The sequence below is a fragment of the Populus euphratica genome, unplaced genomic scaffold (assembly GCF_000495115.2).
Source record: "Populus euphratica unplaced genomic scaffold, PopEup_1.0 scaffold187.1, whole genome shotgun sequence".
Lineage (NCBI taxonomy): Eukaryota > Viridiplantae > Streptophyta > Magnoliopsida > Malpighiales > Salicaceae > Populus > Populus euphratica.
Genome location: NW_011500070.1, coordinates 335,635 through 360,522, shown reverse-complemented (window position 1 = coordinate 360,522; position 24,888 = coordinate 335,635). Strand labels below are relative to the sequence as shown.

Genomic DNA, 24,888 nt, shown 5'->3' with positions numbered 1-24,888 from the left:
CATGTACAAAGACAGCTTGCAAGGCAGGAATGCACATGAAGAGGACAGAAGATGAGAAATGGGTTATATATAGTTTTGTAAAGGAGCATAACCATGAGATTTGCAAGGAAGATTATGATAATGCTACAGGGAGACGAAACAAGCAATCAGGTGCGGTTGCTCGTCCGAAGAAAGGTTTGCAGTTGGCTTTAGATGAGGATGATGTAAAAGTTATGCTCGAGTATTTTATGTGCATGCAGGGTGAGAATTCGACCTTCTTTTATGCAATAGATCTGGATCATGAAAAACGTATGAGAAATGTGTTCTGGATTGATGCAAAAGGCAGACATGATTATCATAGTTTCTGTGATGTTGTCTTCTTTGACACCTTTTATGTTAGCAGCAAATATAAGCTTCCTTTCGTTCCTATTATTGGAGTGAATAATCACTTCCAGTTCGTGTTACTTGGATGTGCATTGATTGGGGAGCAATCTGCATCTAGTTTTCTCTGGCTAATGCACACATGGCTCAAAGCAGTGGGTGGCCAAGCTCCAAAAGTAATTATTACTGATCAAGAAAGATTCCTGAATGAAGCTGTTGTGGATGTATTTCCTTACACACGCCACTACTATAGTTTATGGCATGTATTCAGTAAGATTCATGAAAACTTGTCTCCTGTTATGAATCAAAGTGAAATTTTTATGTTGAAATTCAACAAATGTATTTATCAGTCTCAGACAGATGAGCAATTTGAAAAGAGATGGTGGAAGATGGTTGATAGATTTGAACTAAGGGAGGATGAATGGGTTCACTCATTGTATGAAAATCGTATAAAATGGGTCCCAACTTTTATACGAGATTTATCTTTAGCTGGAATGTCAACAACTGAGCGATCTGGAAGCGTTGCCTCTTTTTTTGACAAGTACATTCACAGGGAAGCTGTATTCAAGGAGTTCATGGAGCAATATAAAGCATTTTTGGAGGACGGGTATGAGATGGAAGCCAAAGCTGAATTTGAAACACAAAACAAACAGCCTGCATTGAGGTCTCTCTCATCTTTTGAGAAACAAGCATCAACATTATATACAGATGCCATTTTCAAGAAATTCCAGGTTGAGGTTTTGGGAGTAGTTTCATGTCACCTACAAAAGGAAAGTGAAGATGACACAACTATTAACTTTCGAGTTGATGATTTTGAAGAACGTCAGAATTTTCTTGTATCTTGGAACAAATCAACAATGGATATTTGTTGTATATGTCGTTCTTTTGAATACAGAGGTTTCTTGTGTAAACACGCAATCCTTGTTCTTCAAATGTCTGGTGTTTCCAACATACCATCCCGCTACATATTGAAGCGGTGGACAAAAGGTGCCAAGATTAATCAAGCTGTTGATAAGATATCAAAAAGTCTTCATTATAGGGTACAACGTTTCAACGATTTATGTAAACAAGCCATCAAACTGGGCAAAGAGGGTTCTTTATCTAAAGAAGCTTATGATATTGCTGTTCGGACATTAGAGGAAGTCTTAGAAAATTGTGTAGGTCTAAATAACTCTGTTAAGAGTGTCTTAGAGCCTAACACATTGGATGTTCTTGGTTTTCCTGGCTTTGAAGAAGAGAACTGTGATAACTGTTTGACCAAGTCATCAAAGAAAAAGAGAACTTACAAGAAAAAAAAGGTATGCTGAATGTTGCTATTGAAGATATAATGACTGTATACTGTTGGAAATTGTAAGCTCGTGAAGTAGATTTCATTTTGTACTGTAGGTATACTCTGAGGCCGGGGGTATAAAAATTGGTTTGCAAGAAAGCTACCAGCAGATGGTTTGCTTATTTCAAACTTACTTGTGTCAAATTGATCCTTGAACAACTGTGGATTTTCCTGTATGTCTGTATCAACTCACATCACTTTGTTTTGTGTATAGGACCAGATTAACTCTAGGGCACACCATACTGATAACTGCTACATTCCTCAGCAGGACACGCAAGAGGTGGTATGAAATACATATTGTAGGCAAAATCATTGCAAAAGAAACTTGACCTGATTTTACTGTGGTATTATTTTAGTTCTATTTTTCATATCGACTATTCTGGTTATTTTCTGTAGGAATTAGGGTCTAGGGCACCAAATCTTGAAGGCTATTATGGCTCTCAAGAAGGCACGCCAGGAGTGGTATGGAACCTTGTAGTTTTAGCGGCAACATTTTCTTTGAGAATTGTGGATGGTTATGCATTTTCTTACTTGTATCATAGGGACAGCTGAACTCAATTTCGCCATTCCATGATGGTTATTATAGCAATCAACAGGGCTTACCGGTTCTGGTATGGTGCTTGGGCTGCGTTCTGCAATAGTAAGTTCACAAAAAATTTTGGTGGCAATATATTCTGACATACTGATTTAATTTATGTTTAGGGACAGTTGCATTTGATACCAACACATGTTAGTCACTATGGAGCCCCACTGAGCATGCAGGGACTGGTATTGAATTTGATAATTTTTTCTGTTCTATGTAGCGGTTTGATTTCACTTGTAGCATTACTAAGTAGAATCAACATCTGCTGGATCAATATTTTTTGTTGCAGGGTCAGTTGGGCTTCAGATCACCAACCATGCAAACTTCTTTCAGTAACTTGCCAGATTTGGTATGCTTTTCAAAAGGTCACATTGGTTATGATTTATATTCTTCATCCCAACTTTCTCAGTATGCATTATGGGATTAACTGCTGCAGGAACAGCCTGTCAGCTCTACGCAATTTAATGGCATCGCATCAAAGCATCTACATGACAAGCACCTCTCCAGTTAACTCTCACAGTAACATGCGCATGGATTTTCAAGATATGAGGACAGATAAGTGAATCATCTGTGGATCCTCAATAATTATCTCATATACGTATTTGTTTGTTCTTTACACTTGTATAGTGCTGTTGGAAATGAAATTTGCCAATAAGATGGCATGAACCTTTCTGTATTTGACATAGATTTGTATATTAACCAATTTAGTTGAAGGCATCTTCACACCCTGTCAAAATAGTTCTCCACATTCCATGTCTGATTCTTATCACCATTTTTTGTTATCCTTGAAAACCCAATATAAAGTTACAAATTTGGAAAGCAATAATTCTTTTTCTTTTTTTGTTACTACATCTTCCTGACCTGAAAGAAGTGAGTAATTGTCTTTATTCAAGAGGATCAAAGCAAATTATGCAGAGAAACACAAACATTACCAGCTGGATAAACCAGTTTCATTGATGCATATGGTTAGGGTAATCAACTTTTGGATAGCAGGACTTCATTCACTAGATTGTCTAAGTTCGAGGACACGATGATACTCTGGAACTAGCAGCTTCTTCTGCCATATTCTTCCACTCCCTCGACTTTATTCTTCATCTGTTTTCCCTTCTCTCTTGTCATCAACTCCTTGACAAGATTCTCCACTTCATAACTGTTGAAGTCATGACTCAACTCCATGCCAACACCCCATTCATGGCAACTTTTTAAGAATTCTCAAATGTTTGTCCCATAAGAGGCCAACAAACCATTGGTACTCCAGCAGAGATGCTTTCAAGTACTGAGTTCCATCCACCATGGTTCATGAATCCTCCAACAGATGGGTGATTAAGGACCCGCTCTTGTGGGAAACAACTTGCTATGAAACATCTCTCTTTGGTTTCCTTCATAAACTCTTATGCTAGAATGGTGATTTCCTCATGATCAAATTTGGTCTAGTTATCCGCAAGAAGTTGTGGTTTCCATTAGCTGGTCCCCATGCAAAGCTCTGCAAGTTGTGATTAAACTCTGTTGACAGATGTTACGTGGAAACCTTTGTTATGAAGAAGCTTTCCTAGGTTTAGCATGGAGATTATATGTGTGTTTGCAATGGCAATGGGACACGCACCAAATGAGGCTTAGGAACTGCTACCATCTCCCTCTCTCCCTGTCTCTCAAGGAGGCAGTGGAAGAAGAGACCTAGCATAACTTAGAGGAAACGCTTAGCATAAAAGACCGTCCTGCTTAGGAAAAAAAAAAACCTACTTCCCTCATTTCGAGTGCTGTATTTTTTTTTTTTTTGAATGATGAACAATCATCTACAAGTTTGTTGACTTTGGCGAGGTAGGATGAGGGAGGGATGTAGGATTATGCGTGTTTGGCGCCGTGGCTGTATTTATAGAAAAACATATTTGTCACGTGTTTGGTAACAGTATAAATGCACATTACTGTTCGTGGGATCCATGAGTATCTATTGTTAAACTGCAAGGCAACTTCAAGTTGCTTTTTATGCTGAGTTGCAAATTGTATTATAAACACAGTAAACAGAGGTATCGAAAAAGAAGAACAAAAACAAAGCACAACAGAGCAAAGTGAAGAGCAGCTCTCTCAGCTCACCACCGATCTCCGTCGTTTTTATTGTCAACCACTACTCTTTCTCTTTTCCTTTCCCTCTGCATTCTTCATTGTTTATGTTGCATGTGAATAATGAAGAGCAACTCACCACCAACCTGTCGTTTTTATTGCCAACCACTACTCTTTCTTTTTCCCTTTTCCCTTTTTTTTCATCTTCTGCATTCTCCATTGTTCATGTTGCATGTGAACAATGAAGAGCAACTCACCACCAATCTCTGTCGTTTACACCACTAGCCACTATTCTTCCTCTTCCCCTTCTCCTATGTCTTCTGCATTTTCCACTATTCGAAGAAAAATAGAAACATAGCACAATTCAGCACAATGGAGAGCATCTCCCTCAGCTCACCACTGCCTTCGTCGTTTTCATTGTGAGCCATTGCTCTTTCTCTTCCCTTTCCCTTTCCCTTTCACCTTTGTATTCTGCATACTCCACTGTTCACGTTACATGTGAACAGTGGAGAGCATCTCCACTGTTCATGGCCGGACCGAGTTTGACCCAAATCTAAATGTCTGATGTCTAGGTCTGACCCAACAAAATAAAAAAATCCAAAAAAAATTCTTAGATATTATGTTTTATTTAGAAAACTAGTATTTTAACACTATTCAATGACTATATAATTATATTAGAAGGAGATAGCATGATAACGTAGTATTTGCAGAATTTGATCACAATCTAATTTTATTTCTAATGATATTTTACCTGATATTATTGTACACTCAGGAAGCAATGTAAACTGTAGTTCTTTTCGAATGGATTTCCTACATAATAGAATTGCAAATAGTTTAATGGAACAATAAAAAATATTTTATGTAAAGTATTATTTATTTCATGATGTAATAGCGGTAGTTAAATATATAATATTTCAATTAAAAATCATCAATATTAATATATATTTTTTTAGTTATTTTAAAACCTTAATTTCAAAAGCATTCTTAATCAAATATATTAAAATATTTTTTGTTTAACCTCAATTTCAATTATAGTTTTAACTAAATATATATTTTTTTTTAAATTAAATTTAATTAAAAATAATTTTTATAAAATAATTTTTTTTAGACCACAATAGTAATCATAAGTTACCACATTACTAAATATAATCTAAAATGTTATTCTTTAATTGCTCCCTATGAAACAACGTTGTGGTTGTGTTTTCAACCAAAACTCCAAAATGACCCTAGGTAGAATCAAGGCACACTTTTGCAAGTCAATGATAAATTTTGGTAGCGTATTGGTTTTTTTTTTTTTTTAAAGGAATGCCAATTGATACCACAGGTAGGATTTTTATTATGATTATATTTTATTCAATGAATAAAAAATTTAAATATTTATATTTTATCATTAGTTATTTATTATCCAAATATTATTTATTATTCATATTGAATTGAAGTTTTTAAATCAATTTTAATAATATTAATATCTTTTCCATCACCGAATATATATATATATCCGGCTTTGGATTGATATTTATCAAATTTGATTTAAATTATTACATGGTGAAATGGGAGTAATAGTTTTGCTTCAAAAGAAAAACTAATGAATTATTTTTCATGTTACAAACAAATCATAAAAATTTAGATTAGATGATGCTCCTCTCTCAAGTTCAAACAAATAGAAAGACCAAGAACATCCAAAAAATAGAACAAGATAGTGAATAACAAGGGTTGGTACAAGAATCTCATATTCTCAAATTCGTCGTTTTTCTATCTTAATTCCCCTTTAAAAATCATTCTTGATACTCTTCTTGCTCTACATCATTGTTAGCAAGAAAGAACACAAGAAAGGAGGGAGAAATTAGATGAGAGACACGGAAAAATAGAGCAATGGCTGAAGTTATCAAGCTTCATGTGGTGTGTATCCCATTCCCATTGCAAGGGCACATAAACCCTATGCTCAAAATAGCAAAGCTCCTTCACCATAAAGGTTTTCATGTAACCTTTGTCAACACAGAATTTAACCATAAAGGAATACTTGATGCCAGAGGCCCTAATGCCCTCGATGGTCTGCCTGACTTCTGTTTTGAGACTTTACCAATCGAGCACCCTCCTTCAAATTCCCACATAAGTGCCACCCTAAACCTTCTTGCCCTTCGACAGGCATGTGGAAAGAGCCTTTTGTGTCCCTTGAGAGACCTCATTGCTAGACTCAATGACACTGCTGCAAATCCTCCTGTGACATGCATGGTGTCTGATGCTATGTTGACGTACACTCAGGAACTCACTGAAGAACTTGAAATGCCGAATGTGTTTGTTTGGCATATGGCTGCGACTGGGGTTGTGAGCTTTGCACATTTTCGTGATCAAATGAAGCAACTGGTCACTCTTCTCAAAGGTGTTTTCTATATATTTTTTACTCCGAAAAAGTTTTTGTTCTATTTTATTTTAACTAATCTAACTTATTCATCGATCGATGGCCTGAATTCTTGGTGCAAAAAAAATCCCATTTACATTTGAGATTTTAGCCCAAAAATTACAAATCAAATTGAGCCAGGCCCACTGACAGCAATCGAACTAAGTCTAGGAAACATCTACTAGGACCCAGATCACATTCACTATTGATTGTTTGACTTAAAATTTAAATGGCATTTGAAGAGAAAATTGCTGTAAAAACTCATCTTTAGCATCACTTTTTATTTTTTTGTTTTGGATTTTACTAACAATCAACATAAATGTAAACGTTATTTTAGTGATGACATGTTGGTAATCATATATTGTTCACAGAACCAAGCCAAAAAACTGATGACATGTTGGACAAAAAGTTGGAATGGATTCCAGGAACGAAAAGAGCACGAATGAGAGATCTTCTTAGTGTCCTCCGAGTTCAAGATCGAAATGGATACATGGAAGATAGTAGCGAGGGCGATATGGAAAGAGTTTCCAAGGCATCGGCAGTTATTTTCAATACCTATGATAGCTTGGAGGGTGAAGAGTTGAACAGCCTCTCGTCTGTTTTTGGTCGAGTTTATAGCATTGGTCCTACTCAAATGCTTTTGAATCACATCTCTGATGATTTTTATGAGTCTGTTGATGGAAATCTATGGAATGCTGAGCCTGAATGCCTTAAATGGCTTGATTCGAAGGAGCCGGGTTCGGTGATTTATGTAAGTTTTGGTAGCTCGACAATAACAACAGCAGAGGAGCTAGTTCAGCTTGCTTGGGGACTTGCTGATAGCAAGCACAACTTCTTGTGGATAATTAGGCCAGATTTGATTAAAGGAGACTCGACAATTCTACCACAGGAATTTCTTTTCGAAACTAAAGAGAGAGGTTTTGTAGCAAGTTGGTGCCCACAAGAGCAAGTCCTTAACCATCCGTCAATAGGAGGATTCCTAACACATTGTGGGTGGAACTCAATGATAGAAAGCATATCTGCCGGGGTGCCGATGATTTGTTGGCCATTCTTTGGGGACCAATTTGCAAACTCAAGAAAGAGTTGCAACGAATGGGGAATTGGCTTGGAGCTGAGAGATGGATTCAAAAGAGAAGAAGTGGAGAACATTGTTAACGAGATACTGACAGGTGAAAAGGGTAAGAAAGTGAAGAAAAAGGTCTTGGAATGGAAGAAAATGGCAGAAGAGGCCACAAGTTTTGATGGTTCATCTTCTTTAAACTTGAACAATTTGGTCAATGAAGTTCTGCTATCGAAAAGTTGATTTTCAAGTTTTTGTTAGTTTACTATTTCAAGTGTTTTAATAGTTTCTCACAATGCACACTGTGAGAATTATTAAAGAATAAAATTGAAGAATTTTTAAACACTTGGTCTGCCAATGACTGTTTTCATTTGTGGCAGAGGTTGAAATCAAGTTTATTTATATTGATGAGGTGAAACCAAATCTCTCATGATATATTAATATATTAATATTAATATTAAAACACCCCAAAATGAAATCCACCTGAGTTTACCCTGGTGGTTGTTTTCTTGATGTATAGAAATGAAACCTAAGGCCTTGACAAGGGGCAAAATGCAGCAATGAAGTAAGAGAAGACTAGATGAAGAAAAAGGGAAGTATTTTCTTGGAAATTGTTGAAGTAGTACTCGTCAAGATGAGAAACTACGAGGAAAGATAGGCATTGCCAGGAGTCCAAGTGCCAAGAATTATTTGCCCCTTTAATTTTCTTAATTTCTTCTAGGGATATATGTCATTTTATTAAACAAATTTAAGAATTTAAACTCAAAAACCAAAAAAAAACCTATCAAGTGAACCTTCAAAAGTCTAGAGTGATAACTTCCTTAATTAAAAAATAAACAAATATTATTTTAATAATTAATTCATAAACCCTTAAATAAGTTAAACTTGCGTGATGCACTCTCTATGCGTCGGTGCAAATGAAATGCTGAAATTCTGAAATTTAGAGTCTCGGAATCCAAATTTCTGCCTTCTTCCACTTGAGCTGACGCGATAGCTCCAGTCCAGATCAAACACTGGCCCCCCCCGCTAGCTCATGACCACTATATTACCATGGACTTTGACCAATTAGCCTGCCTTATCTTTCACTATAGTTAACCTAATTAATCATTACTAAAAATGAATTAAAAACAAGAAGTTCTTCAGCTCCACCATTTAAGGAAATTGCAAACCAGATCGAAAGGGATTGAGTTAATAGTTATGGGGATACATTCATTTTCCACCCACCAAAAAAGAAAGCTCATGCCATGATTATCTTGAGATTTGCCTCTTGTTCACTAAAATGAAAAAAAAACAAGCTTAAAATATGGTCTATGAGTGTTCGATTTGGATCGAGAATGGACCCGATGGAAATTAACAGCATATAATTAATTTACAACGGGATCAAGTCTAGATTCAAAAGATTTAGGTGACTAATAAGGAATTTGAATTCCTGACAACTACAGTATCTAGTTCATAAAACGGTCATTTAAAAAAAAAAAACCTTGATGGAGAACAATGGCTTCTCCCTAATCCCTATAACAAAAACTCTCTAAGAAAAGAAAAGGAAAAAAAAAAATCTCTACAAAGATGTTCAGGCATAAGTGGTGGGAAGTTCCTGATTTCCCGTGTGATTTAACACCTAACTCATGAACTTATGTGATTTAATTTAATCTAGACAAAAGTTTCTGCTAAATCCACTAAAGAGGTAACTTGTGTCCATCCTAGCTATACTCAAATCTCTACAAAGAGGCTCGGGCATGAGTGGTGCAAGGAGGCTCGGGCATGAGTGGTGGGAAGGTGCGTAATTTCCTTTGTGATAACACGTTTCTCGTGATTTAATGTCTGTCCAAGACTGTAGTAATTTATACTTTTTTAAAATATTAAAAAATATCAAATTAATGTTCTTATACATTTCAATTATTTTGATTTAATAATGTAAAAGCTAAGATAAAACTCAATTTTAATCATTCCTCGTCGTACTGCGAAACAGACCTGCTATCCATGTAGATATATGGATTTTGAATTAACAAAACTAGAGCAAAGTCTTCTCCTTCTTCTTCTTCTTCTTCTTCTTCTTCTTCATTTAAGGTCATCCTTCTTTTCAGCCATAATTAATTGATACCCATGGAAGTACACCCGAATATGTATGCTTTCACACTAAAAGAAGAAAATTTAAAACTCCGTACACTCATCTTCTTCTTTTGTATGTTTATGTATTTGAAGATAAGGTATGATGCATGAAAGTTGTATTTTAATGAAACGAGTCAATGCGTGAATGATTTTACTTAAATACCACTCTTCCTTGTCGGCATGAAATTTTTGGCTGCCATCTTTGAATTACTTCAAGAAGACGGAAGAACATTTTATATATTTTCAAGATTCTGCATCGCGCTCGCGCGCACATAGCTGAGAACTTTTTGGTGAATACAACATCCATTTAATCTGTCATTGATTTTTTATATCCTGTAAAAGGCAAGGTGTTTGAGAAAAAATACACCACATGCTAGCTCCATAAAAAAGAAAATACATGTGGCTCTAACCCGAAGAAGAATTCTTCCAGCCGAAATTGACGAGGAAGACAGATTTAATTTTGGTATGTAGAGAAAAGAACAAGATTTTGTTGTTTTCTAAATTTCTATTTCATTAAATTGTTTCAACAATGTGAATGCATTAAATAGAGATACACTTGAACTCTAATCCACCTCAAAAAAATACAAAAAAAGAAAAACAATAGTATTAACGTTAACATTGATTAGCACATTGTCAATAGGTATATGTTAATAATTTATAGATGGCAATCGATAGCCGAGGTTAAATACAGGTGCATATATCTATGAATCTAGGCTCCCATGTAGGTAGTTCATATATACACACGCACGCACATGTATACATCAATCTATCCGAGGCGAAAACAATAACAATAACCTTAATATTGATTAACACATTTAAATTGTGTTTTAATGATGTTTTAAAATTTAAAATATATAGTTAAAATATTATTTAGTATTTGGGATAGTAATTAATTAATGTATTTAATTGCTTAGTTTTTTTTTTAATTTAAGAAACTCTAAGTTTATGTTAAAAGCTTAAATACCTAAAAAAAAGGTTCCAATGAGATTTAAAAACTTTTTCAACGATAAAATTAATATATTTATGAAAAATATATTAAATGACTTAAAATAATAAATTATTTTAAAAAGTTATAAATTTAAAAAATAAAGATGTTTGTTCTTGAGTATTAAATTAGTTTTTTCTCTAAAATCTATGTATATTTATTTTAAAAGATAAATAAGCTATAAACCTTTTATCTGAATAATTCATAGAGTATTTGTACCCTATGAATACAAATACAGATGTTTGTTCGATCCATGTTACCATAAACTTAACTGATCATCAAGTTCAAGTTTCTTGGGTCTGACATGTTTGTCAGACTCATGTTACGTTAGACTTAACTGTTGAAAGCCCAAGTTCTTTAGGTTTAACACACTCGTGAAACTCACGTTACCTAGGGATTAGGTGATTGTCAAGTTGAGTATTTTGAACCTGACATATTTATTAGACTTATGTTATCTTACTTTAGAAATTCTTTAAGTATAATATATTCGTCAGACTCACGTTACCTTGGGTTTATTTGACTGTCAAATCTAAGTTTTTAAAATCTGATATGTTTGTCATACTTGTATTATCTTGAACTTGATTCATTACCGGACCTAAATACTATGGATCTAGTATGTTAGCAAACTTATCATATATTATTTGAATAGATCTGTTAATATATTCATTTATGAAAAGGATGAGTATTAGACAAACAATTAGTTTAGATTAAAGAATGTGTTGGTTGTTTTTTAAAGTATTTTTCACTCAAAAATATATTAAAATAATATTTTTTTATTTTTAAAAATTTATTTTTGACATCAATATGTCAAAATGATATAAAAATAACAAAAAATATTAATTTAAAATAAAAAATAAAAAAAATTCAAACTTTTTTAAAAATAAAAATAAACTAATTTAACTAAATCAAATAAAAAACAAAATCAAGTAATTTGGTTTGATTTGGTGTGGTGTGGTTATATTTTATTAAAAGGGAAAAGGTACAAATGGGCAAAAAAAAGTTGGACTATTTTTATAATAACTATGTTTTTGTAGATAAAAAAAAAATATTTGACTTGGTTTGGTTATATATAGTTTTGGTTTTTTTTTTCTTTGATTTCTCGATTTGTTTTTTTAAATATAAAATAGTAAATAAAATAGAACAATTTATTTTAAAAGAAATTAACTAGTTTTTCGGTTTGTTTTCTTTGGCTGGTTTTTCCAGTTAAATTTAGACATTTGTTTGTACGAATATCCTGTATAATTCAATTATTTTACTCATCCTTCGTAGATAGCAGCCACTAGCCTGGTTAAATTATCATTTCCAATAAACTTGTTGACATGACATGATAATTTAACGTTTCTCGTGAACATTAATACTTGTATTGTGGCAGCATCAGAGATCCATGTAATGTTTTAAGAAAAGGAAAACAGGGAGAAGAAAATAAATAAATAAATAAATAAATCTCTCTATCTATCTATCTCTCTCTCTCTCACACACACACACACACAAAAAAAAAAAAGAAATTCCTGCCATCTGCTCCTCTTTTGTGATAGGGCCGTTGTCTCTTGGAAACCCTTCTTGACTTATAAAACATGTGCATCCAATCGGCAGTATTTCCAAAGGGTAGATAGAGATGTGCTAGACCCGTTAGCCCCCTTATTAAGTTCAAAGATAAAAAGTCTAATCTATCAATTTTAGGATGAAAAAATTGGAATAAGTGTTCAACAATAAGCATTATTATTCACACTTCATTTAATTTATTTGTGATTTGGAATAAGTTTTTGCTGTGAGATATGAGACACACAACTTACCAAGTGTAAAACTTGTGCCACCACAACACTATATATAATTTTCTAATACACGTGAAGGTTGAAGGTTGAAAATCGAGACCTCGTGGAAAGAAAACTAAGAGATCGTTTGGTAATGTAAGGAAACTTGTTGAAATTGTATTTTACTTTAATTATATTCTTAACACCCCATGGTTTTACATGGGTTTCATTAAAAATTAGATGTTTTTTACTACGTTTTTTTTTTTGTCATCTAATATGCAGTAGAGCAGGGTTTGTGAACTAGTTAATTAACAAAAACTAAAAATATATAAAGTCGGCAATTGTTTACATGAACAGTGAACTTTCTGCTTAATTTTTAGTTTTTTTTTCAATTTTTTTAAGAAATTACACGATTCACCTTAAATTTACAATAATATTTTGTTTAAAAGTTCGTTTTATTTATTTTTTAGTATCTCGGTTAACAAAAAGGAAAGAAAATTACTGGAAAACAACAAAAAAAAGAGAAATAATTAGTTGCGAGATACTGACAACAAAAATAATCAAGACAAATTTAATTGTGGTGATGTTTTTTAAGACACTGATACATTGGTTTATCCAGGGCCACACGTTTGGCCTGTCCTTATTTTAAAAGAAAAAAAATTTAACGTTTAATCTTTAATGAATGCTTTATTATTTTTTTTTATTTTTAATCATGTTGATTTTGAAGTGAAACCCTCATTAAATAATTTATAAACAATTAAAATTTTTATTTAATAAATATTAAATATAATATGAAATCAAGAAATCGAATCGACGGATACCATGACATCTCGAGTCATGATTATGAAGGCGGACTTGTTAAAAGCAAAAACTTGGGAGAAGGTACATGGCTATTTCCCATAAAAGAATTGCATCTTCGAAGACTCCAACTCACCCAATGTCACCTAACACACTAAAAGTCTTCAACTGACGTGGCCACCTTGAAGAGATGATCTCATCTTGATAGAGCCCTATGAATGTTGCTTCAAGGAACCATGCAACCTAAAAAAATATCAGCCATCCATGCCCTCACGAAGGAAGTACATAGACTTTCCAGAAACCACATTACATGACAGCACGCACGTGCCATCTCACGTGACAAATTAGTTTGGGAGTATCCTTTAAGCAAGGATCAATGGCCAGGATCTCTCTTGTATTGTTTCTTTGACCTGTTGAACCTCCATAAATACCATAGGCCTGAGTTCATTTCTTCCCTTCAAACTTGCCGAAGAAAAATCACGCACATGTTCATAGCGGCGCCCTAAGTACATGCTATAGTTTGCGGTTTTTTCTCTTATAATTAAGGTCATGAGCAAAATCATGTCCGATAATCCTCCCGATTGGTCTCAATTCTATCAACAAAATCTCTCGAACCAGGTTTTACCTCCTATTCGACCCATGTTCAACGATCGTGGTGTCGCTGATGTGAATATCATCGCCACCACCACCATGGACACGGCTAGCATATCGAACCCAATGGGTTCCGGCAATCCTAGCTCAAGTGGTCATTTGAGCCCTGAAGGTCGAGTTGCCAAGCCTATTCGTAGAAGGTCTAGGGCTTCAAGAAGAACCCCGACAACATTACTCAATACAGACACCACAAATTTCCGAGCCATGGTGCAACAATTCACTGGGGGTCCTAGTGCACCATTTGCAACAGGATCACAAATTAATGCCACAAATTTTGGTTATGCAGTAGGTGTTCATCGTCAAGGCCATCATGGTAATCACCCTAGTCCAGTTATGATGCCCCCGGCGTATCATTTGCAATATCAACAGCAGCAACAGCAGCAGCAATTTCAGCAGCAAAGCCAGCCACCGCCATCATACATGTTCTCACTGAGAAACAGTAATATGGGTACTAATACCAGTACTACCACTGCTCCTGGTGATGTGTTTTTTCAAAGACTTGGAAACCCTAGAGCCGCTACAACCATGGAAGTCTCTGATCATGGGTACTCAACTGAAGGAGCTGTAATTTCCTCCCTGGTGGCTCCTCCTTCTAGGCCTCCATCTTCCAGCTCCAATGAGAACAGAAGTAATACTTTCTTATTCTGAGAGGGACATAAAGACGAAAGTTAGGCACTGACTTGTCCTATGAGACAACCATTGACCAACGTAAATATTATGCTACTCGTGACACTTGATAGCATTTTTTTTTCTTTTTTTTCATTGGTTTTCTTTCTTCTTTTTGCTGGGCTCTAAAATGTGGTAAGTACTTTTCTATTTAAGTCTGCCACATGCTTTGTTTCTTAGCTTTTTTTTTCTTCTTTTTTTTTGCTTTCGATCATTAGAAATATATTGTTAATTATAATTTTCAAGGCATTTGGTTGGCTTTCAAAAACCATGGGCCAAGTATGATACAAGGAAACAAGTATGCTAGCTCGTTTTATTCATTTTATATATTTAATTACACATATGCAAGCTTCCAAGGAGAATTAATCTTTGAACGACTGCCGAATTGCTAATTCAAACACTTAGATTGAATCGAAAAAATAAATGAAGAATATTAAACATATTTTATTTGTTAACTTTTTGATTGGCCACTTGTTGTGAACTACAACTTATATAAGTGATTTCAAATAAACATCACTGAACTTGCTTGGCAGTCTTATAATTGTTTTTAAAATAATTTTTTATGTTAAAATATATATAAATAATTTTTTTATTTTTTAAAAATTATATTTGATATTAATATATTAAAATAAAAAATAAAAAAAAATTAATTTTTTCTTCGTAAAAACAAACAGACTTTTAAAAATTATTTGTTAGTGTGTTGTGGTATTATTTGTCATGCAGCTACAGTGTACCATATTAACAAACATACTTTAATTAAAATAGGATAATTATTTCATTTGAAAATTCTCCTCTTTTAATTACTTACTTTTTTTTATAACTTTGATTCAATTTTATTAATGCTAATCTTATCAAAATTAGTATTATTTTTTAAGGAAGTAAAGCTGAAATCAGTGATTTTTAAGAAAACTGATGACTTCGTGAAACATTTTCTAGCATTAATTTTTAAGAAATGCTAAGTTGAGAAAGAAAAATCCAGGTGTATATTCTTTGTACAACTACCTTTATCTAACTTTATGTCACAATTAATGACGATAAATACTCTTCCAAATTGAGAGAAAAATAAAAAACTTTTCGTGAATTGTTGGGAATTTAAGACCTGAAATTTCCCAGAAAGAGATTGATTTGAGTGAGAGATGGGAAGAGGGGGTGAATGTGGATGTATCATGGGCCTCAATGACATGGAAAGGCAAAGGTCCACTTTAATTACAAAGTCAAATATACACCCTAATCTTTGCTATTTTGAATTAATATGGGTGCCTTTTGATTCACTAAGATTACATCAATCCCTAATTGGCTAATTGAACATTATTATCTAAGCCACCATAATTTTCAACCTAATTACAGTAATTAGGCTATGTCAATCACGTGGATAAATATTGAATTTGAAGGCAACGAAATAATTGGCTTTGTCTTCTTTTCTGTGGAATGTAATTGGTATTAAAGGGAAATGAAATAATTAATTTTGGGATGTTCATAATGTAATTTCATTGAGTAAAATAAAGTATGGAGTAACTTTCATGTCTATTTTTAAATTTATTGTTATTTATTTTAATTAATTTTTTTTATATAACACATATGATGTCATTACAGTCGTCATTGATTTTAATAAATAAATAAAGTTAAGTATGTTCTATAATAATTCAAATATTAAACAAGTAAAAGGATACTAGAGGGAAGAAACGTAATTAATTGTGGGAGCCAGCCATATGAAACAAATTTCCAACAAATTCTATGCCTAAAATTGTTTTGTTTTGGTTCCACTTTACCTTCCTCACAAATCATGGTTTAAAATAAGGATGAACAAGAATAAAATGTGTTTGACAGTATAGTAGTTGTTACTTTTCAAATAACTTTTCAAAACAAAATGTATGTCAATGATTTTTTTTATTTTTAAAAAATTATTTTTAACATCAATATATCAAAATAATCTAAAATATACAAATGATATTAAATTTTAACAAAAAAAATTAATTTTTTTAAGAACTCGGGTTAAACCGCGTTCCTAAACAATTCCTAAGACTCAGTAGTCAAAAGTGATGCCTTTCTTTCTCCATAAGGTTTTTGGGTTCTGTTTTTTATGTGAAATATGCATATAAATTATTTGCAAAAGGTATCTATATCAAATACTAAAATAAACCATAAAAATTTCATTTTACAGGGATCACACAATTTCATATTTATTAAACCTAACGTAGAGTATGGCCCAAAGCAATGTTTAGATCATAAATTAGGTTAAATCAATTTTTTTAAAAAAGATTAAAATAATATTGGTGATATGTTGGTCAAAGAATTAAAAAAATAATCAATGGGATTGATTCAGGTTTTTGACCAGATTATATAAAAATAAATTTTTTATTTATTATAAAACTAGTCTACATCAAGCCCGGTTTAATAACTTGTGAAATTACTTTTTAATGCTCAAGGAATCCGAATACTCACAGAAAGAAGAGGATTGCTCCATATAATATGTAAGGGATTTGATCCTTTGGTACAATTCAGTATAATCACATGTGCAAAAATGCTATAAACAATAATATGGCATCAATCATCAAATTTATTTGACTAATATGATTGACCAATTGAAAATACCATGCTAGCAGATAAGCTTAACAGAACGAAATGCTGGCTGCCTAACAAATACAAAAAAGATTTAAATATTAATGTATATTGTTTTATTTTATATTAATATCTCTGAGAAATATTTAACTCCCATCAATTTAGAAACTAGCTCGAGTTAAATTTTAAAAAATTATATAAAAATTAACTCGATTAGATATATAATAAATCGATCCGTCCAACTTGAAACCTAATTCATATATTAAAAGTCGGGTTTAGTAAGTTGGTATAAATGTACTTAACGTGGAAGGTGAAAGTGAACACTTTAGTCTTGAATTGGATTAAAGCAACAGAGGGATTGGATGTTTGTCTCTTCTGTTTTTTCAAGGTGGGTTATAGAAAGCACTAGCAAGGTCTTGTGTCATGCTATTTCAGAGCTCCTCGAAGATTTAATCACTTAAATATTTTGTATTTATGATAAGGAAGGTATCAAACATTTGACCCACCTAATCCTCAGGTCACATGCTAACAACCTTTGCCCACAGTGCTCCAAGTTCATGTAGAACAGAACTGTTTAACTGGTCAATTATAGTGAGTCCTTGTATAATTACTGACTGTTAAGGTGAATCCCTATACTATGATTGATTTGATGCACACGGACCACCTCTAATTTCCAAGTAATAATCTCTTGTAGAAAACACTTCAGTAGCTTGCGCAGGCAACTGAGGGTCAGCTTGCAAGACATGCGGGATGCTACAGCTCATGTGGCACAGATTATGGAAAGCTGTTCCATCAATCATCGCACTGGTGGATACCCTAGAAATGCACATGAACTGTAGTTGGAAAACAAAAGGCAACAAAAAACAAAAGGGCAACACAAACAATGAAGAATGTTTTGTTGTACTGAGGACAAGGTATTGCTCAACCTACGTTGAATTAAACTCCTTGAAAAGTTGATATATGTGATGTGAAGTTTAGAAATAGGGTGAAATTACTATGCTACAATATAATTTTAGTGTGTTGAAAATCTCCTGGCTTTATTTGCATTACCGATCTGAGTGATTTGCCCGAAAAATGAGTGATTAAGAAGGTTAGTGCTGCGGCCACATACTGGATTGAGAGAGACTTCAGTGGTGTCTGGAACAGGATGGCTCGATACAAACAAAGCAAAAGAAATGGGTTCTACCTTACCAACCTGTTGCATTAAAGGCGGGATGGATGAAGGAAATATAAAGCAGCATCAACCAGTGGAGAAAGGGATTGAAGCTCAGCTGTTCAGAGGTCTGACAACATGAGTTGTGCAACTGGGAAACTATGATGGATCACAATCAACTTTTCGTGTCTTTGGGAAAAGATAGCAAAAATTCCAAGGAAAATCTTAAATTACGGGGAAAGATGAACCTAATATTTTCAGCAAGGAAAGTTCATTAGTTAACATGAAAATAATCCTCACTTCGCAGCAGTTAAAATGCTACAGTTCCTTTACACTAGTCCCCAACAAATCAGCAATGAAAACAAAGCAACGACATAACCACAAGACCACAAACAAGTTTTTTCAACTTACGATCCAAAAAAAAAAAATTCTTTGACAGTGAAACAGTAGTGTAAAATCAAGTTTATCATTAAATTTGAACTCAAAAGTAGTCCAACAAGACCATCATTGATATATAAAAGAGTTTCACCTGTGAGACCATCAACAATAAAAACTGTCATGTGTCTGTTCTTCGTTCATCCACCAATATTGGCATGGTTGGTAAACTGTCCTTTCTTCAGCAAGAGTAGATTTGGCCAAACATGCTCTCGTCAAGAACAATGTTACAATGGGGATGCTCGAATGATATTAGTGAAATTCAGTTTCCAATTTACCCTGGTTCATAAGACCAATTTCTATTTTGTACAATAGTTCTTATTAGCACAAGAAGCACTTTGGGAGCTCTAAACTTAACTGTCAATGTTTGCAGTTCTATTTCAACAAAATGGGCTTTGTATTGTAAATGACTAACAAATTGAATAAGTGCCAGAAAAACATTCCACCTCCATAGTGCACCTAAACGAATGCTGAAAGAGCCAGTTTAATTTCTGATTTAAGTCTCTTTGCTTCTCTTTGACAACCAGAACGACTATGACTGTCAAAAACTGCATGCTTAGTAGATGAGAGTATACTCATGCCACTTCTAACGCAAGAGAGCATGAGCTTGGATGCACAACAGAACCTTCCATCCTTGCAAAGATTGTGAATCAAGGAGGAGTGGCTAAAAAGAATCCCTCGCATCCATTGAATCAAAGATTTTCAAAGCACAATCAATCCAGTCAGCTTTACACCACCCATCAACCATTGTGTTTAAAGCAACCAAGTATGAATTGAAACCCACTACATTCATATACTCCATAGCCCCATAAACATCACCTTCCTCAGACAACCCATTCATCAGAATCGTGTGTGTCTACTCATCACATTCTAAACCTTATCCATTTCATCAAGTATTTCACATGCCACTTCCAACTTACTACCTTTGCAGTTTAAATTAATCAGTGTATTATAAGATGTCACCATCCCCTCACTCCATATAATGACTTGCTTCTTCAATTCTAAAAGTCTTGACAAAAGCACCAACAACTGTGCAATATGCAAAACCATCAAAGGTATACCCCTTATCAATCATCTCCTAAAAAATCTCAAACCCTTGTTCAAATTTCCTAGATCTAAAGCAACATGTCATAACTGTGGTATAGTTATAACATTCAGAACAAGCCCAGATGCCCCAAGCTCCTTGAGCACTCACCTAGCTGTCTTCAATCTCCGAGCTTTACACAGCCTGTTAATAAGAATATTAGAAGTAACCAATGAAGGAACAAACCCGTGTCTCTTTAAATTCCTAAACAACATGAGTGCATTCTCGACAAAACCATTCTTGCAAAGCCCCTTAAGCATAGTATTAAACGTAGCTGGAGAAGGAGATAAACAACAAAGTATAATATCGTAAAAACCCGATTCATTTCATCAGGCTTAGGAGATAAACAACAGAGTATAATATCGTACAAACCCGATTCATTTCATCAGGCTTTCCTAGCTTAAAAAAACAATGCATCAAAGTATTATAACTCCAAACATCAGCTTTTATCCGCAACTCAAGCATTTCCTCAAACAAATCCATACATTTCGACAACAAACAATGCCTCATAGGCCTCATAGCACCAGCAATCAAAGAATTACAAGTAAAAACATCAGGGTTTATACAAGCTTCTTTCATTCTATCAAGAACTGAATAAGCAGCCTCAAAACTAACAAAACGAGGGTAAGCATTGATCAGTGTATCATAACTAACAACATCAGGCAAAACACCTAGTATTGTACCATCAATAATCACAATTTCTGCTCATTTTAAATGCCTGGCTTTGCAAATAGATGCTATACAAATATTCAAGAATCTTGTAGATGATCTACTAACCATGACTAATATTCAACGGAACCCGATGACAAGAAGAGGCAAAAATTGCATACCAGCAACAATTCTTACCTGAAAAGTTTCAAACTTGGACCAAATCTTGCTGTTAAGACAAGAAAGTTTCCAAATTTGATGTAATTCTTGTTGTTCCTTTTGGACATAAAGTGTTGGCATTGAACCCAGAAGAAGTTAGTGTTTTTGTCTTGGTTTTGGTTTGGTGTTGAGGCAAAGGCAAGTTCAGTGGGAGATGCAAGAGCTGCCATCTGGGAGGATGTAAGCTGAGCACTATGGATTAGCCCGGCTTCAAGTTGTGAGGATTTTAGGACTGAGCTTTAGCTCAATGATTTGAGAGATGGGCTTTAATGCTTTGGTCCATCACACCATTTTTTTTTTTTTCTTAACTTAGATCCTATAGATAATAAATAATAAGTTTTGTCGCTTAAATAAAATTTATGTCTATTTTTTCATTGAAAATAAAAATATTTATGTCCCATTTTACTTCAAAATTTCAGAAAATAATTAAGTGCAAAAATTTCACATATACTCGAGTACATATTAAAGGACTAACTTTTATATATTAAAAATAAGCTTATATCTCCGATCAAGTTAAAAAAATAAATGATTCAGATCATTTTTGGTTTTAGGTTAACTTGTTGTTTATATTTTTATTTTGGTGTTAATTTCTTGCTTAATAATAGTGTGATTCCATATATATTCTGAGGACGAGGTTTGATGGTCCAATTGTTTTTCAAAGATGAAGCCATCAATTCTTCACCAATGCCATTCATTCATGTCCTATGATGCTTCTGATAGAGAAATATGGGATATGCTTGTGACGCTGTCTGGGGGAGTCGGTGGACTGTATCTTTTCAATTTTTTTATTTTTTAAAAAACTTTTAAATTATTATTTTTTTAATTATTTAATATAATAATGTCAAAAAAAAAAATAAGGCATGATGGTTTTTTTTTTGGCTTGAAATGCAACAAACCGAATGTATAAACGAGCACTGAGTAGCTTGCTTTCCCTGTTCTATAATTCAAGCCTCATCCACAAGAAGTTTTGGATAGCTTGGGAATTGTCCTAAGAATCGACAAGAGACAGGGTGATTTGCAAGACATGTTACCAATTCTTTCACTTCAAGTGCATACATATTTATATAGCACTAACTATTGCAAAAAATATTATCAACCAATCCTCTTCGTCCATTCCCTATTCTGAATAAAGAAAAAAAATGAGCCTCAGAAACATTTCTTTCACTCTCCTGGTTGCCTTTTTAGCAATTATGGCATCCACTGTTTTTATCAGCCCAAACCTTTCTCTGCTGCACCAACTCATTGAACTTGGTTTGGCCACTTTTTCATCGCCTATTATCGCAACTTTCATTCCATATAGCATTGAAGGTCGCCGTCATCACCACCACCATAATAAACACCATAGTGATGGAAAAATAGTCAATATTTGTGAAGATTTCCCTCCTGACTTCCCCCCTCCAGACACCAACACAACCTCAACCATTTGTGTCGATCGAAACGGATGCTGTAATTTCACAACAGTTCAATCAGCTGTTGATTCGGTCATGAATTTTAGTCAGAAAAGAACCATAATTTGGATCAATTCTGGCATTTACTAGTAAGTTAGTTCTTTATTTATTTTATTTTAAGTAGTTGATAGTCAGGTGGTATTCGGGGACCAACTTGCTCTCATCGAGACTAAATTCATCTTTTCGATCTGATCGAAGGATGGTGTAAGAGAATTCAAGAGAAAATACGTTGTCGTGGATTATAAGCAGAACATTGGGTTTGCTTTCCTGTTTTTCTCTTTGAAGTTACTTAACTTTATCACTATGATTTTGTTGGCCTGTTTTAGCGAGAAAGTCACCGTTCTAAAGTACAAACAGAATATTACATTTCAAGGACAAGGCTATACATCAACTGCAATTGTATGGAATGACACTGCAAAATCTTCTAATGGGACATTTTATAGCGGTTCTGTTCAAGTTTTCTCGAACAACTTCATTGCTAAGAACATAAGTTTCATGGTAAAATATGTTAGCTCAACAGCATTAAACCACATCGTGTCGTCAGAAGACAAGGAGTAACATTTTTCCTTTTTCATGCTAGAATGTTGCTCCAATTCCAAGCCCCGGTGATGTTGGAGCCCAAGCAGTGGCGATTAGAATCTCTGGAGACCAAGCTTTCTTTCTGGGCTGTGGATTCTTTGGAGCACAAGACACCCTTCATGATGATAGAGGTCGCCATTACTTTAAGGATTGTTATATCCAAGGCTCTATTGATTTCATCTTTGGCGATGCAAGGTCGCTCTATGAGGTGACTTAATTTTTATCTGAAGCAAGCCTTCCTGCTATCTAATTCTTCATTTTAATTACTATTATAAATTCTTATGCATGCATGCTATGAAACTAAGTTGAAAAATTACACCTCCTGATATAATTATGAGAGATTAATCACCATGCTCAAAGTCAAAGAATGATAAAGGGTGCAAGCAAGGAACTCTATTAATTATGATCTCAAGTACTAATTAAGGCCATGTCAAAGGACATTGGCTCCATGGCCAAGTGACTTGACATTTTTGAGAGGGCCGGGTGGTCTTGCAATGAAATCATGGCAAAACATGACTCTGCTTGACAAAGAGTCCAAGAAATATGCAGCTCGATTATAGTTTTGTGGTCTTGCAATGAGATTGTTCTGTCAATATTAACTAAAAATCATAGAAAAAAATAAAAGAATTAGTACTGATTTGAGACAGGGAGCACCAAACCATTGGAGGCATGATTTTTATTATTATTATTATTATTATTATTATTATTATTATTAAACCTCTATAAATTAGTATCTTGGGACTGTGGAAATTTATTTATTAATCGATTTATTATTTAAACTTCAATTTAAGTTGGTACCGAATAAAAATATTACTTAATCAAGATTATACTGTATTTAATTGACACCATATCTAAGCTCTTAATACTGGACATTTTCTACAGAATTGCCAGTTGATTTCTATGGCTAACCCAGTAGCTCCAGGAGCAAAAGGCATAAATGGAGCAGTAACAGCACACGGTAGAATTTCCAAGGATGAAAACACAGGTTTTGCCTTTGTAAATTGCACCTTAGGAGGTACAGGAAGAATATGGCTCGGTAGAGCTTGGAGGCCATATTCCACAGTCATTTTTTCATACACAAGCATGACTGATATCGTTGCGCCTGAGGGCTGGAATGACTTCAATGATCCCACCAGAGACCAGTATGAACCATAGAATCAATATTTACTCAGATTTCTTTCATGATTAAAGCAACTAATTAGTTTGATTGCATGATAATGGGTAATTACTATATATCACAACACGTTTTGCAGGACTATTTTCTATGCAGAATACAATTGTTTAGGTGCTGGAGCCAACATGACTATGAGGGCACCTTATGTTCAAAAACTTAATGATACACAAGCTTCTCCTTTCCTCAACGTGTCATTTATTGATGGAGATCAATGGTTACAATCATTTATTAATTCTTAAATATAAAATATATTTATCTCTTCAGTTGTCCAGTTTTCAGTTCATATCAACCATTATTATTTTGAAGCAAGATATTCATACAATATGTAAACACATATATTTTATAATGAATAAAACACTTATAGTTAATCATTCAATCAAATTTCTTATAATTACCTGATTTAATATTTTTATTTTTCAAATTTGAAGCCCAGATAAGAAGATGATTAACACTTAACCCTCTTAATTATTTATCCTGTAGATGTTTTCACTAGAATGGATGATCCTCGAGGGGTCCTTCCACAACTCCACTTACTCGTAGGATTAATTAAAAACATTAATTTTTTTAATTGCGCAATAAAGCTCGAACTCTTAAAGTAGCAATACATTTAATTTGCCGTTTATCTGCAGTTTGTGAAGACAAACAAATAATAATTAGTTGTAGATGATGAAAAAAAAGAGGATTAACTGTTATGGAAAACATTAAAAGATAAAATCAATTATTTAATTAATTATCACTCAAAATCAATTATTTATTGAACAATCTTGAATATGATTACTCATAATTAAATATTTTATAGAAAATACTTATCATCTTATCAAATTTGCAATAAGTCACTTG

At 33.8% G+C, this 24,888-nt stretch overlaps 4 protein-coding genes and 2 long non-coding RNA genes across 12 annotated transcripts in view; 4 read left to right on the top strand and 2 right to left on the bottom strand.

The window, feature by feature from the left end:
* Positions 1-2,990, top strand: part of FRS2 (FAR1-related sequence 2) — a 3,498-nt gene extending 508 nt beyond the window's left edge. The window contains exons 2-9 of one of the 7 annotated variants that reach the window (XM_011002741.1): positions 24-1,658; positions 1,747-1,803; positions 1,905-1,970; positions 2,087-2,152; positions 2,233-2,301; positions 2,393-2,458; positions 2,563-2,622; positions 2,710-2,990. In XM_011002741.1, the coding sequence (XP_011001043.1) occupies positions 24-1,658; positions 1,747-1,803; positions 1,905-1,970; positions 2,087-2,152; positions 2,233-2,301; positions 2,393-2,458; positions 2,563-2,622; positions 2,710-2,784 (2,094 nt within the window). In that variant the 3' untranslated portion in view covers positions 2,785-2,990. Of the gene's footprint in view, positions 1-23; positions 1,659-1,744; positions 1,804-1,904; positions 2,035-2,086; positions 2,153-2,232; positions 2,302-2,392; positions 2,459-2,562; positions 2,623-2,709 lie in introns of those variants that run through there. The other 6 variants (XM_011002742.1, XM_011002740.1, XM_011002744.1 and 3 more) reach the window with 6 other exon arrangements.
* A 38-nt stretch (positions 2,991-3,028) lies between these two features.
* On the bottom strand, positions 3,029-4,085 carry LOC105108434 (uncharacterized). The gene is made up of 2 exons (XR_839065.1): positions 3,348-4,085; positions 3,029-3,317 (listed from the first exon to the last, which is right to left on the bottom strand). It is a non-coding gene; the product is annotated as an uncharacterized LOC105108434 (long non-coding RNA).
* Positions 4,086-6,203: 2,118 nt separating this feature from the next.
* LOC105108433 (7-deoxyloganetin glucosyltransferase-like) lies at positions 6,204-8,128 on the top strand. The gene is made up of 2 exons (XM_011002739.1): positions 6,204-6,711; positions 7,101-8,128. Exons 1-2 carry the CDS (start codon positions 6,204-6,206, stop codon positions 8,030-8,032), a joined length of 1,440 nt encoding a protein of 479 aa, XP_011001041.1. The 3' UTR covers positions 8,033-8,128.
* Positions 8,129-13,785: 5,657 nt separating this feature from the next.
* LOC105108432 (ras guanine nucleotide exchange factor P-like) lies at positions 13,786-15,063 on the top strand. The gene has a single exon (XM_011002738.1). It carries the CDS (start codon positions 13,982-13,984, stop codon positions 14,729-14,731), a length of 750 nt encoding a protein of 249 aa, XP_011001040.1. The 5' UTR covers positions 13,786-13,981; the 3' UTR covers positions 14,732-15,063.
* A 3,809-nt stretch (positions 15,064-18,872) lies between these two features.
* Positions 18,873-21,054, bottom strand: LOC105108431 (uncharacterized). The gene is made up of 2 exons (XR_839064.1): positions 20,827-21,054; positions 18,873-20,124 (listed from the first exon to the last, which is right to left on the bottom strand). It is a non-coding gene; the product is annotated as an uncharacterized LOC105108431 (long non-coding RNA).
* A 909-nt stretch (positions 21,055-21,963) lies between these two features.
* Positions 21,964-24,416, top strand: LOC105108430 (probable pectinesterase 8). Its single transcript, XM_011002737.1, has 5 exons — positions 21,964-22,384; positions 22,622-22,793; positions 22,876-23,082; positions 23,757-24,016; positions 24,128-24,416. The coding sequence occupies exons 1-5, from the start codon at positions 21,987-21,989 to the stop codon at positions 24,285-24,287; spliced, it is 1,197 nt and encodes a 398-aa protein (XP_011001039.1). The 5' UTR covers positions 21,964-21,986; the 3' UTR covers positions 24,288-24,416.
* The last annotated feature ends 472 nt before the right edge of the window (positions 24,417-24,888 follow it).

What these genes read in the sequence shown, in the direction of transcription:
- LOC105108432 (XM_011002738.1), top strand. Translation starts at nt 13,982, where the DNA reads ATGAGCAAAATCATGTCCGATAATCCTCCCGATTGGTCTCAATTCTAT.
- LOC105108430 (XM_011002737.1), top strand. Translation starts at nt 21,987, where the DNA reads ATGAGCCTCAGAAACATTTCTTTCACTCTCCTGGTTGCCTTTTTAGCA. An exon ending in CTAAGAACATAAGTTTCATG is followed by an intron (nt 22,794 to 22,875) that starts GTAAAATATGTT and finishes TTTTCATGCTAG; the next exon opens with AATGTTGCTCCAATTCCAAG. An exon ending in ATGCAAGGTCGCTCTATGAG is followed by an intron (nt 23,083 to 23,756) that starts GTGACTTAATTT and finishes CATTTTCTACAG; the next exon opens with AATTGCCAGTTGATTTCTAT.
- LOC105108433 (XM_011002739.1), top strand. Translation starts at nt 6,204, where the DNA reads ATGGCTGAAGTTATCAAGCTTCATGTGGTGTGTATCCCATTCCCATTG. An exon ending in ACTGGTCACTCTTCTCAAAG is followed by an intron (nt 6,712 to 7,100) that starts GTGTTTTCTATA and finishes TATTGTTCACAG; the next exon opens with AACCAAGCCAAAAAACTGAT.